This window comes from Ranitomeya variabilis, chromosome 6 (assembly GCF_051348905.1).
Source record: "Ranitomeya variabilis isolate aRanVar5 chromosome 6, aRanVar5.hap1, whole genome shotgun sequence".
Lineage (NCBI taxonomy): Eukaryota > Metazoa > Chordata > Amphibia > Anura > Dendrobatidae > Ranitomeya > Ranitomeya variabilis.
This window is the reverse complement of record NC_135237.1, coordinates 519,162,668-519,178,929: the sequence shown is the minus strand read 5'-3', so window position 1 is coordinate 519,178,929 and position 16,262 is coordinate 519,162,668. Positions and strand designations below refer to the sequence as shown.

Sequence of the window (16,262 nt, the reverse complement as noted above, 5' to 3'; positions counted from 1 at the left end):
AGTTAATGTAAAAGCATGAGAACATGAATATATCTGGATAGATTTAAACGTGAGTAATAAAAATAATTATTCAGGAGAATAATCCAGACTTCACAAGCCCTGGTTAAAGGAGATGAATGAGTTCTCTTTTTAGGTGTTCAATTTCTTTGCAGCGCCACCACAGAGCCGGGACTAGTCCAGCGCAGTCCCCACCTGCTTCTGCCTACTCTGCTCCAGTTGATTGACAGGTCTCCCTATGTATAGACATCGGAGAGATCTGTCAGTGAACAAGTGAGGGGTCAGAGAGAAGCTAAATGTGGTTTTTGATCTTTGATGACATTTTAAAGAAAGGTGAGTTTTAGCGTTCAGAAGCTTGACTGTTTGAGACTTCCTTTTGTATGAATACCGTTTTTTACAGAATATGTTACCTAGAGAGAGTGACAGATCAACATTTGGAGAGAGAGAGAGCTGAGGAGCAAAAAAGCGATTCTTATCTGGTGAGAAGTGGGGATTCAATAAAGAAACTTGATAATTTGGTGGAGTTGTGTACTGCACAACAATGTAAATGGCTTAGAAATATTCAGCTGCTGCAGGCCTACTGGTTAAAAAAAATATAGGGATCCACAGGTTTAATGGAGATCCACACGAATAATACAGTAAACAAGGTAGCAGGAAGGCGGTTTATTATGTACATGTTTCAAAGTCATCTGACTTCTTCATCAGGACACAACCACAGTCTATGGATAAATACTGATGAAGAAGTCGGATGACTGAAACGCGTAGATAATAAACCGCATTCCTGCAATCATGTTTACTGGATTATTCCTGTAGATCTCCATTAACCCTGAGGGTCCCTATTAGGAGCGCAGAGGATCCCCATTTTTGTTCATTCTAAATCAACATTGTGGACATTATTCTATCTGCAGTCATCTACCATGGAGAATGAAAAGTAGGACAACACTAGTGAAAGGCACTTGTCCAGGACAATAGTTACAGATCTCGCCATTTGCCGTTTATAATATACCTTTTATATTTAAGTACTGTTGCTTTCGATGTGGGGCAATCAATAAAAACAACTACAAAAGAAGACTGAGACGTCATTTCCATATGATGTGCAAAAGGAATATGTATTATTCAAACTCCAAACCAAGTTCAAAGATAGGTGCAGAAGAGAGAGAGGACAGATAGATAGATGATAGATAGATACTGTAGATATGAGATAGATATGAGATAGCTGATAAGAGTAATAAATACAGCCCAAAATGGAAAGCATGAAAACAGATCTCTCATACATGCTCAACACCAAGTGGAGGAGCCAATAGCAGAAAGATCACACCAAAATACCAATTGGACACTCCAAAACATGAATCAACACACCCAAAGAAAGTGGAGTTCAAGTCCAGATTAATGAAAAGGTATAAATTTATTACACATTAAATCGTATACAAAGAATAAAGTTTGAATCAAATATCGCAAGGTTTTTACATATTCAGCAAGGGAAGCTAAGATAGCACAGAAAAACAGTGTGACCACCTAATAATACCACATGCAGATACATCAGAAAAGTGCACAGTGCATACTACGTAGAAGTGAGAAAACACCAGGACAGGGTAGTAGGTATCACTAGTATGTAGGTCCATTTAGGAACCCGGAATCAAATGTTCCATCATTCAGAAGTCCTCCCCAGCCCTGAGTACCTTACCCATTCTGCAGTATCAAGGGGTCCACACCGTGGCGCCAACGTGCGTTTCGAGTCGGCTTCGTTGATACTGCAGAATGGGTAAGGAACTCAGGGCTGGGGAGGACTTCTGAATGATGGAACATTTGATTCCGGGTTCCTAAATGGACCTACATACTAGTGATACCTGCCACCCTGTCCTGGTGTTTTCTCACTTCTACGTAGTATGCACTGTGCACTTTACTGATGTATCTGCATGTGGTATTATTAGGTGGTCACACTGTTTTTCTGTGCTATCTTAGCTTCCCTTGCTGAATATGTAAAAACTTTGCGATATTTGATTCAAACTTTATTCTTTGTATATGATTTAATGTGTAATAAATTTATACCTTTTTCATTAATCTGGACTTGAACTCCACTTTCTTTGGGTGTGTAGATAGATAATAGATAGATAATAGATAGATGATAGATCAGAGATTGATATGATAGATAATAGATAGATAATAGATAATCGATAGATGATAGATAAGAGATAGATTATAGATAAGAGGTAGACAGAAAATAAAGATAGAGATAAATAGATAGATATAGATTTGCTTTCAATGTTTAAGAACGGTGACTCCACCTTGCCATCCAATCCTCCTACCTGACCAGTCACCTTGTTGCAGCACGTGGGCTCATATAGTTTAATCAAATTTTATACTTACCAAAATTCACATTCAAAATTTGGGATATTTTAGCCATGCCCCAAAGACTGACCTTGACTACACCCTAAATATCTAAGAACACCTCCAAAACAGGTAACTTGTGGCTTAGTTTGGTTAAGCCCTTCCCTTTAGTGATCCAGTTCCCATCAGTGTTTTGGATCAGATTTTATCAGTGTTTGGTCAGTGTGTCAGGTTTACCATCAGTGTTTCATCAGTTTTTCTTGTATGCAAAAAAAAAAAAAAAAGTTCCTCAATAGTCTACTAGCAAACAGGATGGCATCAATGTGCAGTCTAAGTTTTTTACAGACCCATAGATTAGCATTGACAAGTTTGATCAGTTTTTTTTGCTTGTGGACACGCGGCCTTCCACAAACAGACATACGGACAGCCCCACAAACTACAATGTGTACACCCCCTCCTCAATGTATGGAGCTGTGCTACAGTTCCCATGTGATATAACTTCTTCGAGTCAGACCTGCCCTGATCTGATACACCAAGGATAGGTCATTATCGTCAAAAGGCTGAAACCTTTCTTGGCTGAAACCACCAGTTCTCGATATTTCTTGGGGGAAATTTTGAATGGCCGATCCTTTTGTTTGCTGAGAAATAAGCAAAGACTCTTAGAGAGCACACAAGCACTCGGTCGAGTGAACGTTCCTGTGCATGGGAGAGTTGGACGAGATAGCTGCCGTCCAAAAGATAGACCAAACCATCGTTCATCCGACAGATCTCGAACATGTATGGGGCACTTTACTCTGAAAAAAATTCAGAGTTTCAAAGGAAATATGAAAAGCCGACCAGCGACTATCTCTCAGCTGACTGGTCCAAGATGGGTTCCCAGCTGGCATCTTCCTGCCGTTGAGTGTTTCTACAAAGGAAACCATAGCTTTTTCTCTAAAGCCGGACAATCCCTTTAATGTATGAGATCTCTAATCTGTTTCTGTCAGTTTCCAAAAAGTTCTTCTCCGAATATGAGCGAAGACATTGTTAGACTGTGCCCTAGGGTCCTTTCTGTACCAGCTTGGCATATGTGACCTGCTGTTGACCTGAGCCTAGTTGCATAGTTCATCTATGGACAGAGTACATGGAAACCCACACAGGTCTACACGTGTCCCCGGGACGGAAATAAATGGGCAGAGAGCAATTCTGAAATAGATTCCAAGAATTTGCTAAATTCTCCAAATGACTTTTAAAACTCTCATTTATGACTTTGATAGTGAAAGTAAGGTCATAGAGATAGCAGCACACGAGTGAAAAGTCGTCTACTGTATAAACTTGTCATGTGTCCTAAAGTGAACTTCCACCTTTTAACAAGATCTAGATTGCCTTCAGATGGCGCTTACTGCATACTGTCAATACATTAAACCTTGAGAGTTAAGGTACCTTCACACGAAGCGACGCTGCAGCGATAGCGACAACGATGCCGATCGCTGCAGCGTCGCTGTTTGGCCGCTGGAGAGCTGTCACACAGACCGCTCTCCAGCGACCAACGATGCCGAGGTCCCCGGGTAACCAGGGTAAACATCGGGTTGCTAAGCGCAGGGCCGCGCTTAGTAACCCGATGTTTACCCTGGTTACCAGCGTAAAATGTAAAAAAAACAAACAGTACATACTTACATGCGTCCCCCGGCGTCCACTTCCTGTACTGACTGACTGAGCGCCGGCAGTAGCAGGGCACAGCGGTGACGTCACCGCTGTGCTGTGCTTTCACTTTCACTTTGCGGCGCTCAGTCAGTGTGGGAAGCGGACGCCGGGGGACGCATGTAAGTATGTACTGTTTGTTTTTTTTACATTTTACGCTGGTAACCAGGGTAAACATCGGTTACTAAGCGCGGCCCTGCGCTTAGTAACCCGATGTTTACCCTGGTTACCAGTGTAAAATATCGCTGGTATCGTTGCTTTTGCTGTCAAACACGACGATACACGGCGATCGGACCAAATAAAGTTCTGAACTTTATTCAGCGACCAGCGACATCACAGCAGGATCCTGATCGCTGCTGCGTGTCAAACGAAACGATATCGCTAGCCAGGACGCTGCAACGTCACGGATCGCTATCGTTATCGTTACAAAGTCGTTTCGTGTGAAGGTACCTTTACAATATGCAGTAAACTCTTAAGCTCCCCCTAAAGGTAAATACAGGATTCCAAAATCTGAACCCTTAACTGTAATCTGTCAGCAGGTTTTTACTATGGAATCTGAGAGCTGCATGATGTAGTGGTAGAAAGCCTGGTTCCAGACTGCTTTTCTCTGCTGTAGGTGTAGCAGTGGTCAGAATGCTGAGTGTATAACCCCGCCCACACTCCTGATTGGCAGCTTTTACGCACGCTCTGCATAGTCATTGGTGAGGGCGGAGTTACACAGATTTGCTGGACTGGCTTGAATGAGACACCTAGTCCTGCACTGATAATCTCCTGCTGATAAAACACTGATTATATTGAAACTATAGCAAGCTGCTGAGCATGACACATCCCTGGAATCAGCCTCTCTCCCCCTACATTATGCTGCTCTCGGATTACATATTAAAAACCTGCGGATAGATTTCCCCCTACTTATGCAGGGAGTCCGGAGCTGTGTATAAGAATCAAGCTTCTGTTGATAGAAAGGTATATTAGCAAAAAAAGGAGTCAGAACAGAATTGTAAATTAAGAGTATCAAGGAGATCCTAAATTCTTCCACAATCGAGACAAGTTATCTCCTCCGTTTCGGTGATACTTCAAGAATATTCTATAATTATAAAATAAATAAATTCTGGAATTTTAAATTTGGATTTTCTTGTTGTTGTTGTAATGACCAAATATCTGAAAAGGGATGATACACAACACTGAGTTATAGGTCTCACTCTCACAGACTAAGCCTAAACATTTCACACCAAAGTGAGGAGCGCACATGATGAACACACTCGTTACAAAAGCATGAGCTCTCCTGTACGCCATCCGTGTGCAAGCCTCATGCTTTTTAAGGTGGTTTCCAAAAACCCTGACAAACCTGGCTCAGAATGGGCTTTCTTTCTCGGCAACTGTTTGTCATCAGCTATTGCACCATTCACCTTTCTCTGCTGGTCTTCCCAAGTTACTTCTAGCACAAACCAAGAGAAATTAAAACTTGTCAGAAACACAACAGTAAGTGGACAAAAGACAAAGCCTGAAAACATGGTGGCGGTGGGGGGCAGCTTCATTTGGGAAGGACAAAGAGGGGGGGCGGGAATGTGGTGCAGACAGATGGTTTAGGATGTTTTGGATTTCTTGACAATTGTAAATTATCAAAAAATTTGGTAAAGGTTATCAGAAATGGTCAGTGATCAATACCTTACATAGCATACTGTATACAGACCTCCACAGCCAGTTACTGAAGAATTGTGACTATAAAACGATCAGATAAAAAACTAATCAAACTCAATAAAATCTAAATGTCAATGTGGCCCCATTATTCAGATCGTAACTCCGTTTTACAGATAGCAAGTCGCTATTAATCACGCTACAGTGCGCTGGAATGAAGCAACCCTACACTTGCCGAAAATTACCCCATATTTAGGAGAAGGTCTTCAATTTCAGCCATCCATGTGAATATTTATTTAAGTAGTTTTCTGTAGTTACAAGATTCTGATATGCAGGGTACTGTTTCAGTCAGTCACGTGGAAGCCATCAGTTTGTGGAGGTTTAAAAGAGAAGCAGAAACTCACAAAATTATGAATTCATAGATATTTATATAGATGCGAGAAAGATAGATAATTGATATACAATAGATAGATAATAGATAGATAATAGATGCATAGATAGATAAATATAGATAGATGACAGATAATAGATTGATGATCTGTCTATTATCCATTATTCATCTGTCATCTATTATCTATCATCTATCTATAATCCATCTATATCTATCTATTATTTATCTGTCATCTATTAATTTATATCTATCTATTGTCTATGCATGAATCTATCTATTGATACAGATAGATAGATAAATAGATGATAGCTAGATAGATAATAGATAGATAATAGAAAACAGATAAATAATAGATAGATAGATAGATAGATAGATAGATAGATAGATAGATAGATAGATAGATAGATAAAATATAAGTGCAGCACTAGAGGAGACACAAAATACAAAATTGGGTGCAACAAAGCAAAAAAAAAAAAAAAATAACAGCAGCACTCCATAGTCCAGTTTTCAATGGTTTATTGACCCATTATGGCAAGGATACATTTCGTTCCAAGACTTGAAAAAGTTCCACGACGAAATGTTGCCTTGCCACGATGGGTCAATTAATCATTGAAAATTGGACTATGGAGTGCTGCCTTTATCTTTTTTCGATAGATAAGATATATAGATAGAGAGATGAAAGATAGATGATAGATGTGATAATAGATATAGATAATAAATAGATAGGATAGACAGACAGACATAGAAAAAAATTAGAACAGAACGCTACATATGTTTAGAATGAAGGATGCAAGGCCTTCCAAGCAAACATATTCAATTTTGCAAAATACATAAAGTTGAAAAAAGCAGTCAGCACTCCAATATTACAAAAAAATAGTAGGACTTTAATCAGCCCATGTGGTATTACAGGCATGGATTCATAGATAGATAGATAGGAGATAGTATAGATAATAGATAGATAGATAGATAGATAGATAGATAGATAGATAGATAGATAGGATATGCTATAGATAATAGATAGATAAGAGATACTATAGATAATAGATAATAGATAGATAGATCCCCAATTCCAAAAAAGATGGAACACTGTGTAAAATGTAAAGTGAAGAAGAATGATTTGAAAAATCTCATAAAGTCATATATTATTCAGGACATAGAACACAGATCAGAAGCTGAACACTGAACATTTTTCCATTTCATTTGAAAAAATTAACTTGTTTAAAAATTGATGGCAACAACAAATCTCAAAAAAGTTGGGACAGAGTTGACAAAACGCTGGTAAAGAAAGTGGTACTAATGAAAAGCATCTGGAAGGTCAATTTTCAACTAAGTCACTGTGTATAAAAAGAGCATGGTAGAGAGGCAGAGTCTCTTAAAAACAAAGATGGTCAGAGGTTTACTAATTTGTGAAAAACTGTCTCTAACAATTGTGGAACAATTAAAAGAATGTGTTTTTTAATGCAATATTGCAAAGACTTTGAATATCCCACTTTCTACAGAATCATCAAAAGATTCAGAGATTCTGTAGAAATCTATGTGCACAAGGACTCTCATGATCTGCGGACCTCCAGGTGGCACTGCACTAAAAACAAGCATTGTGCACATCACTACATGGGCTTAGAAATACTTCTAGAAATCATTGTCAGTGAACACAGTTCTCTTGTGCGATCCACAAATGCAAGTTACATCTCTATCATGTACAGAAGAAGCCATATAGCAACACAATCCAGAAAGCTGTCGCCGGCTAAAGCCCATTGAAAATGGACTGAGGCAAAATGGAAAACTGTTCTGTAGTCAGATGAATCAAAATTAGCCAGTTTTTATGGGAACCCCAAACGCTGTGTCCTGTGGACTCAAGAGAAGAGGGACGACACAGCTTGTTATCGGCAAACAGATTAGAAGCCTGCGGTGCATTAATGCCTATGGCATGGGCAGCTTGCACATTGTGAAGGCACTACCAATGCTTATATTGAGGTTTTAGAACATATGCTCTCATCCAGACAATGTCTATTTTAAGGAAGATCTTGCATATTTCAGCAAGACAATGCTAAACTTCGTACTGCATCCATCACAACAGCATGGTTCACAGAAGAAGAGTTGGGTGATGAACCAGCCGCCGGTAGTCCAGACCTTTCCCCAGTACAAAACAGTTGACTCACTATCAAATGAAAATTCCGAAGAAAAAAAATTATTTCGAACTATTGAGCAGCTAGAATCCGACATCAGACTAGAATGGGACAGCTCCCAAAACTCAGTCTTCTCACTTCCCAGACATTTACAAACTGTTGTAAAAGAAGAGGAGATGCACAACCATGGCTAGACATGCCCGTCGCAACCGTTTTGATGTTTTGCTGCCATCAATTTCTAAATGAGTTATTTTTTTTTTCAAATGAAATGGAAAAATGTCCAATATTCAACTTCTGATCTGTGTTCCACTGTGAATAAAATAAGGTGATAACAGATTTGCAAATTATTGGTTTCTCGTTTTACTTTACATTTTAAGCAGCATCCCAACTTTTTTGAATTTGGGTTGTAGTTGTAGATAGAGGTCTTTCAACTCCTGAACGCTTGGTTACATAAACATTCAAGTGTTAATGGGAGAGTGAACTACACTACCGGTATCTTGTGATGATGTGTATTAATATGCTCACCTGTTGCCGCTTTCTCTTGCATCCAGCGCCATTCTGCGTCACCTCTCAGTGCCGTCACCGCTCTACAGGCTCTCCAGGTCACACTGCGCTCTACGTGACCCAGAGGTGACTTCTACAGTGTATGTCTTTGGAGCGTCAAAACAAGGCTCCATGGGCTCTGATTATAAAAGAGACTTCCGACTCATGCACAGTGCATAGAGCAGTGTTTCCCAAACTCCAGTCCTCACGGAACCCACGGGTCATGTTTTCAGGATTTCCTTAGTATTGCTCAAGTAGTGGAAGTATCATTAAGCAATCAGGAATTGTCTCACCTGTGCAACACTATGGAAACCCTGAAAACATGACACGCAGAGTCTGTGAGGTCTGGAGTTTGGGAAACACTGGAATAGAGTGATCCGAATAGTCTGAAGCGCGGTGACGTCACTGAGAAGAGAAGCAGATGCGGTGATGGACACCGGAGAGAACGGCGGTGGTTGAGTATATTAACACACTTACACTAGATTACATGCACATATAAACACATTTAATTAAAAAGAAATTTCAAGAGAGTGGTTCATTAACTATTCTTTATATTTTTTAATTCCTAATAGAGATCACTTAAATGCTGCTATATTACATGTTGCGGGAGCAGCAGCGGAGGTTCGGCGCTGGACTTGGGAAATGAGAGTAAGGCACAGTTAGTGTTTTTAAAACAAACTGCATCAGGGACACAGGAGCAGAAAACACATCAAGATTTGAGATGAGTGAACCTGAACTTTAAAGTTCGGGGCGGACACTTAGTGTCCGGTGCTGACCGCCGAACACAGATTTCTCCAGGAGATCTATTTTAATGTTTGGAGTTCTGGGAGAAGAGAATTTTCCCCCTTCAAAGTTCAGGTCCCCATAGATTTCAATGAGGTCCAGGTTCAAGTTCGGGTAAAGTTCTGGTACCCAAACCGAACTTTGGACTAAAGCTCAGTCGGTTACTAGAAACTAAAGTTTCATGGGTTCACTCATCCCTAGTCAAGATCAAAGTTATCTCCGATTGTGGCCATTACAACAGCACATTGGCTGTTAATTAATTACAATTAATTATATTTTATCTGCTAATTACAGCTATCACCTAGTAGTGATGGCACAGACCCAGCGCCTGTGCCTGTCCCATTACTATGACTGTGCTTCACAACCTTAAGACTATGTCCGCTAATGTTCCTAATTTCCAGATTTTAAAGACTATTGCAATTGCAATTTTGACAACTTTGTTTTATTTTTCATATGACTTTGTATATATATATATATAAAAAAAAATATAAAATCTTGTAATTTTCCTATTGGCCTCTGGGCCCACTGTTAGATATCTACTCCCTGTTGGTCCATTGCGAAGCAACGGTAGGACGTGAGCAGTGGCATCATCTATTGTGAAAGGTGGATCCTGTGCTATTTACTATAGAAAGAGTTTGCAATGAAAATGAGACTGCTGAAAAACCTTGTGCACAGAACAGGAAGTGTTAGTTTAGTATAAGTTCTGATGGCATGTATAAGAACTTTATAAAAAGTACATTTAACTTAAAAACCTGATTTAATCAATAGGTCATTTTCTGATGAAGCATTCCTTTATAAGGGAAAGTGAGTGTGTCATCAGAAAATGACCATTTGCTTAAAACAGGATTTTGTGTTAAATTTATATATTTTAAATTTTTAACATTTTAGTAAAAGTCAAAACTCGTAATTTAATAATTTTCGCACTGGCCACTGGGGTTATTTTAGTTACTAAGTTCCTGTAATTACAGGGAGGTTTTACTGCTGTTTCATTATCATCAGAGACAGGATTACAAAGACTGATAACAGCTGTTTACACAACTGATAACACAGGCTCCACCAATCACAAAAGACGATGTTACATCTCACCCTACTCCTTAAACAGCAAGAAGTCAGGATCTAAAAAAAAAAGTGGCCAGTTTGAAAATTGCAAGATTTCTAATTTTTTATTTTTAAAAAATATCACGAAAAAAAAAAAAACTTTAGCAAAATCAAAAATAAAATACATATAACATAAAAACCTGATTTAAATAAAAAGTAGTTCTGTTGACACATTTTCTTTAAGGCTACTTTCACACTAGCGTTAACTGCAATACGTCGCAAATGCGTCGTTTTGCCGAAAATACGCATCCAGCAAAAGTTCTTGCTGGATACGTTTTTTCGTCATAGACTAACATTAGCGACGCATTTGCGACGCATTGCCAAATGTCGCGTCCGTTTTGCGACGCTTGGGCGTGTGGTAGCGGACCGTCGGGAGCAAAAAACGTTACATGTAACGTTTTTTGCTCACGACGGTCCGCTTTTTCCGACCGCGCATGCGCGGCCGGAACTCCGCCCCCACCTCCCCGCACTTCCCCGCACCTCACAATGGGGCAGCGGATGCGTTGGAAAAATACATCCGCTGCCCCCGTTGTGCGGCGGAGACCACGCTAGCGTCGGGAACGTCGGCCCGACGCACAGCGACGGGTCTTTCCCGACGCTAGTGTGAAAGTAGCCTAAGTCAACGGGTGATTTATTGCAAAACAGTCAACATAGGAAATTATAAGAAAAAAGTCAAAACTCCTTTTCACTATATCTACATTATACAAAAAGTATAAGAATGACAATAATTTGTATGTGCTCCCAAACAGCACCACAAATACCGTAATACATTTTCTTCTGTATAAAACACCTCATACAGCTGCATCAGTGATTTTTTTTTTTTTTAAAGTAGTAGTTGCTAAAATTCATAAAGGGCAAAAAAAGAAAAAAAAATTCTAGTAATTAAAGGGGTTGTCCACTACACAATGAAGTGTGTGTCTACACATTCCAATCACGGCTGACAAGGTCAGAGTTATAGGGCCCCAACTAGATGGACGGTAACATAGCAATTGTTGTTACAAATTCACATAAAACGAATGGTGTAATTTAGAACTTAAAGTGTTTTAGAGGATTAGAAATACTTAGTCAAAAGCATAATTCCAAAAACAGCAGCACCCTCAGGTCCGAGACGGTAAAGTTGAGATGCAATACCAGACATAACCTGTGGACATGTGAGGCGCTGTATTTGGATGAAAGCAAGCGTGTTTTCGAGTCTTGTGCAACAACTTTTAAGTCATAGTCATATTCTCTGATACTTTGCCAGCTTTTGCCTCACTCCTGGTCACAAGACAGGCGGGGTTCCATTGTGGACAAGCATTTATCCAAAGTTTGTTCTTCATCCTTCCTGTGGATAAGTCATGGAACTCTTTGCAAAGTGCATGTAGTATGATCCTAGAACGGATGTCCCAATGCTGAATATTTGCTGTACAAGAACGGAAGCACATTTTTCTGCCCGAAACCCAAGCCTTGCCCCAACTCTAACGATAACGTCCACATCTACCAAACCAAGCCTAACTACGATCTCAAGACAATACAGAGTGTCCAACCTCAAGCGGCAGTGGTACAGAAACCATTGAGACTGTAATGTTCACAGCTTGTCCCTATCAATAGGTTAAACTTTAACTGGTTATTGCAGTCTCGGACATTTATCCTTAATATTTCTACATTTATACCTTTACTTCTAGCATATACCATTAATGTATAGCAGATGTTATTCCACTGGAGTTGGTGCAAATCGATTTGCAAGACCAGGACTAGCGGCCAGGTCAGTAGTCTGTGGGCAGTCGGATGGGAGCCTTGAAAGATGCCTCCTACCTCTTGGCATCTGCGGATCTTCTTTTGACTAGACGGTGTGGAGCGACATCTTATGTGCATCACATCGCAATGAAGACGTTGCAACGGACCGGCTAATCAAAAGAAGAGCTGCGGGAGCCGGGAGGTGGTTCTCAAGGCTCCCATCCAATGGCTACAGATTGCTGACCATGATGCAGGACCTAGTACTGCACATTTATTGGCACCAGCTCTAGATCCGGCCAATGGAAGCTGCATTTTTCTGGAGAATGGGGCGCTGACACGTGCCGCTTTCAAAGTAAAGGTGGTCAATATTTTCATTCATTTGTATGGGAATACCGTTGACAGTAGTGTGCAATGGAGCCAATTCTCAAAACAGATATTGGAGGGATCCTCATCTGCTAAACTTGTATAATATTATCTAGATTTACTTTAGCAATGAGTGAAGTAGCCTTGTAGAAGAGGATGACGCCAATGCACAGTCATATCTTCTATATTTGGCTATAGTAGCGAGTCCGGTGGAGTCAAGGTGGAAAGTTGTAAGGTTGTGGGACTAAGGGAGTGAGAAATGGAGTTGTCTATAACACTTAAGATTCCAACTTTAGTTTTATATGGTGACGAAAGATGGAACGTTATTGGTTACCATGGAGAATAACTCCAATGTTCCATTGACATCAAATTTTCAGCAAATCTGCTCTAAAGTGCATTAATACATATAATCTCAAATCCACAATCTCTCACGCACTGACTGGGAAATCTAATTGAGGATATTAGCAATAAATACTGCAAATTATCTCTTTTAGTCCGACTCTTTAACAAGCCTTGCAATATGACTAGAGATATAAAACAATCCTGACTAGACAACTCTTTTGGGGTAGAGAGCAGAGGGTTTGGGTGGCTGAACAAAATGTCTTTGATGCAGCTTTGGAGGCGGCTGGCTTTTTCTTTTCTTGCTCCTACCTTCAGGAGCTCACCGCTCCCCTACTTACTGGAGACACTGCTAGAGAAGATTGACAGTTCAACCCAGCAGCATAGCTGAGCCTGTGGCCCAAACTGTGTGCTCTCACACACTGCTAGGATAAGCAGCATTGCCTCTGCAGATTGGGAGAAGTGCGAGCACAGAGTTAGCTTCAGAGCAGCGCTTACAAGCTGTATAAGGGGGTGCCGTATGTTATCGACATCAGTGATGTGTGTCAAATCCCCACGTGACACGGAGGCCTGTCACCGGTATCAACGCTGGAAGAACCGAAGATGAGCGTAGAGGAACGGAGAGCTGCAGCAGCAACAGCACTAAGGCACCTTTCATACTGCATTTTTGCCCACGTTCGTTGACCCCATCAGAGCTAGAGTCCGAACCCCTTGCAAAACGGGATTCGGGGATATGCGATGAAGGGGCCATAGACTATAATGCTGCCGACAGAATGAAGTGTGCTCAGACGTGCATCAGTTTTGGGCGTATACGCCTACTGGAGGTGGAAACTCAGATACAGTCTACTACAACTGGGTGTCTGCCTCCAGTAGGCATACACGCCCCAAAGTGATGCACGTCTGAGCGCACGTTGACTCTGTCGACAGCATTATAGCCTATGGCCCACATATTCCAGAATCACGTTTTGTCGGGGGTTCGGACTCAAGCCCTGATGGGGTCAACCAACATGGGCAAACACGCAGTGAGAAAGGAGCCTAAGCCAGGTAAGAACGTGTTTTATTACTTACTAGCTGAAGAGCCCGGCGTTGCCTGGGCATAGTAAATATCTGTGGTTAGTTATAGCACCTCACTTCTCTTATTTTCCCATCACGCCTCTCATTTTCCCCATCACATCTTTCATTTTCCCCCTCACACCTCTCATTTTCCCCCTCACTCCTCTTATTTTCCCCCTCACTCCTCTCATTCCCCCCTAACACTTGTCATTTCGACCTCACATCTGTCATTTTCCGATCACTCCACTATTTTCCCTCACTCCTCTCATTTTGCACTCACACCTTTTCATTTTCACCTCACACCTCTCATTTTCACCTCAGTATATACATGTTTGTCATCTCCCTTATATATAGTATATACCTGTATGTCATCTCCTGTATATAGTATATACCTGTATGTCATCTCCCCTGTATATAGTATATACCTGCTGTGTGTCATCTCCCCTGTATATAGTATATACCTGTATGTCATCTCCTCCTATATATAGTATATACCTGTATGTAATCTCCTCCTGTATATAGTATATACCTGTGTGTCATCTCACCTATATATAGTATATATCTGTGTGTCATCCCCTCCTGTATATAGTATATACCTGTATGTCATCTCCTCCTATACATAGCATATACCTGTAAGTCATCTCCTCCTGTATATACTATATACCTGTAGGTAATCTGCTCCTGTATATAGTATATACCTGTGTGTCATCTCCTCCTGTATATAGTATATACCTGTATGTCATCTCCTGTATGTAGTATGTACCTGTATGTTATCTCCTCCTCTATATAGTATATACCTGTGTGTCATCTCTCCTGTATATAGTATATATCTGTGTGTCATCTCCTCCTGTATATAGTATATACCGGTGTGTCATCTCCCCTGTAAATAGTATATACATGTGTGTCATCTCCTCCTGTATATAGTATATACCTGTATGTCATCTCCTCCTGTATGTAGTATGTACCTGTATGTCATCTCCTCCTCTATATAGTATATACCTGTGTGTCATCTCTCCTGCATATAGTATATATCTGTGTGTCATCTCCTCCTGTATATAGTATATACCTGTGTGTCATCTCTCCTGTATATAGTATATATCTGTGTGTCATCTCCTCCTATATATAGTATATATCTGTATGTCATCTCCTCCTGTATTAGACCTCGTTCACACGTTATTTGGTCAGTATTTTTACCTCAGTATTTGTAAGCTAAATTGGCAGCCTGATAAATCCCCAGCCAACAGTAAGCCCACCCCCTGGCAGTATATATTAGCTCACACATACACATAATAGACTGGTCATGTGACTGACAGCTGCCGGATTCCTATATGGTACATTTGTTGCTCTTGTAGTTTGTCTGCTTATTAATCAGATTTTTATTTTTGAAGGATAATACCAGACTTGTGTGTGTTTTAGGGCGAGTTTCGTGTGTCAAGTTGTGTGCGTTGAGTTGCGTGTGGCGACATGCATGTAGCGACTTTTGTGAGATGAGTTTTGTGTGGCGACATGCGTGTAGCAACTTTTTGTGTGTCGAGTTGCATGTGACAGGTTAGTGTAGCAAGTTGTGTGCAGCAAGTTTTGCGCATGGCGAGTTTTGCGCGTGGCGAGTTTTATGTGTGGTGCCTTTTGAGTATGTGCAAGTTTTGTGTGAGGCAACTTTTGCATGTGTTGCAACTTTTGTGCATGTGGCAATTTTTCCGCGTGTGCAAGTTTTGCGTGTGGCGAGTTTTCCATGAGGTGAGTTTTGCACGTGTGGCGAGTTTTGCATGTGGAGAGTTTTGCGCGTGGCGAGTTTTGAGCGGCGACTTTTGTGTTTCGACTTTTATGTGGCGAGGTTGGTGTATGTGTGCTGAAATGTGCGCTGAGGGTGGTATATGTGTTCGAGCACGTGGTAGTGTGTGGCGCATTTTGTGTGTGTGTTCATATCCCCGTGGTGGTGTGGTGATTATCCCATGTCGGGGCCCCACCTTAGCAACTGTACAGTATATACTCTTTGGCGCCATCGCTGTCATTCTTTAAGTCCCCCTTGTTCACATCTGGCAGCTGTTAATTTGCCTCCAACACTTTCCTTTCATTTTTTCCCCATTATGCAGATAGGGGCAAAATTGTTTGGTGAATTGGAAAGCGCGGGGTTAAAATTTCACCTCACAACATAGCTTTGACGCTCTCAGGGTCCAGACGTGTGACTGTGCAAAATTTTGTGCCTGTAG

General features: G+C 40.8%; 1 protein-coding gene across 49 annotated transcripts in view; it reads right to left on the bottom strand.

Moving 5' to 3' along the window:
* The window catches only part of RIMS2 (regulating synaptic membrane exocytosis 2), a 618,543-nt gene that overhangs the window by 96,768 nt on the left and 505,513 nt on the right, over positions 1-16,262 (bottom strand). For 27 of the 49 annotated variants that reach the window (XM_077271021.1, XM_077271022.1, XM_077271037.1 and 24 more), the window contains one exon: positions 5,351-5,440. The exons of the other annotated variants lie outside the window; for them this stretch is intronic. In XM_077271021.1, the coding sequence (XP_077127136.1) occupies positions 5,351-5,440 (90 nt within the window). The remainder of the gene's footprint in view (positions 1-5,350; positions 5,441-16,262) is intronic. 49 annotated transcript variants of the gene reach the window in all.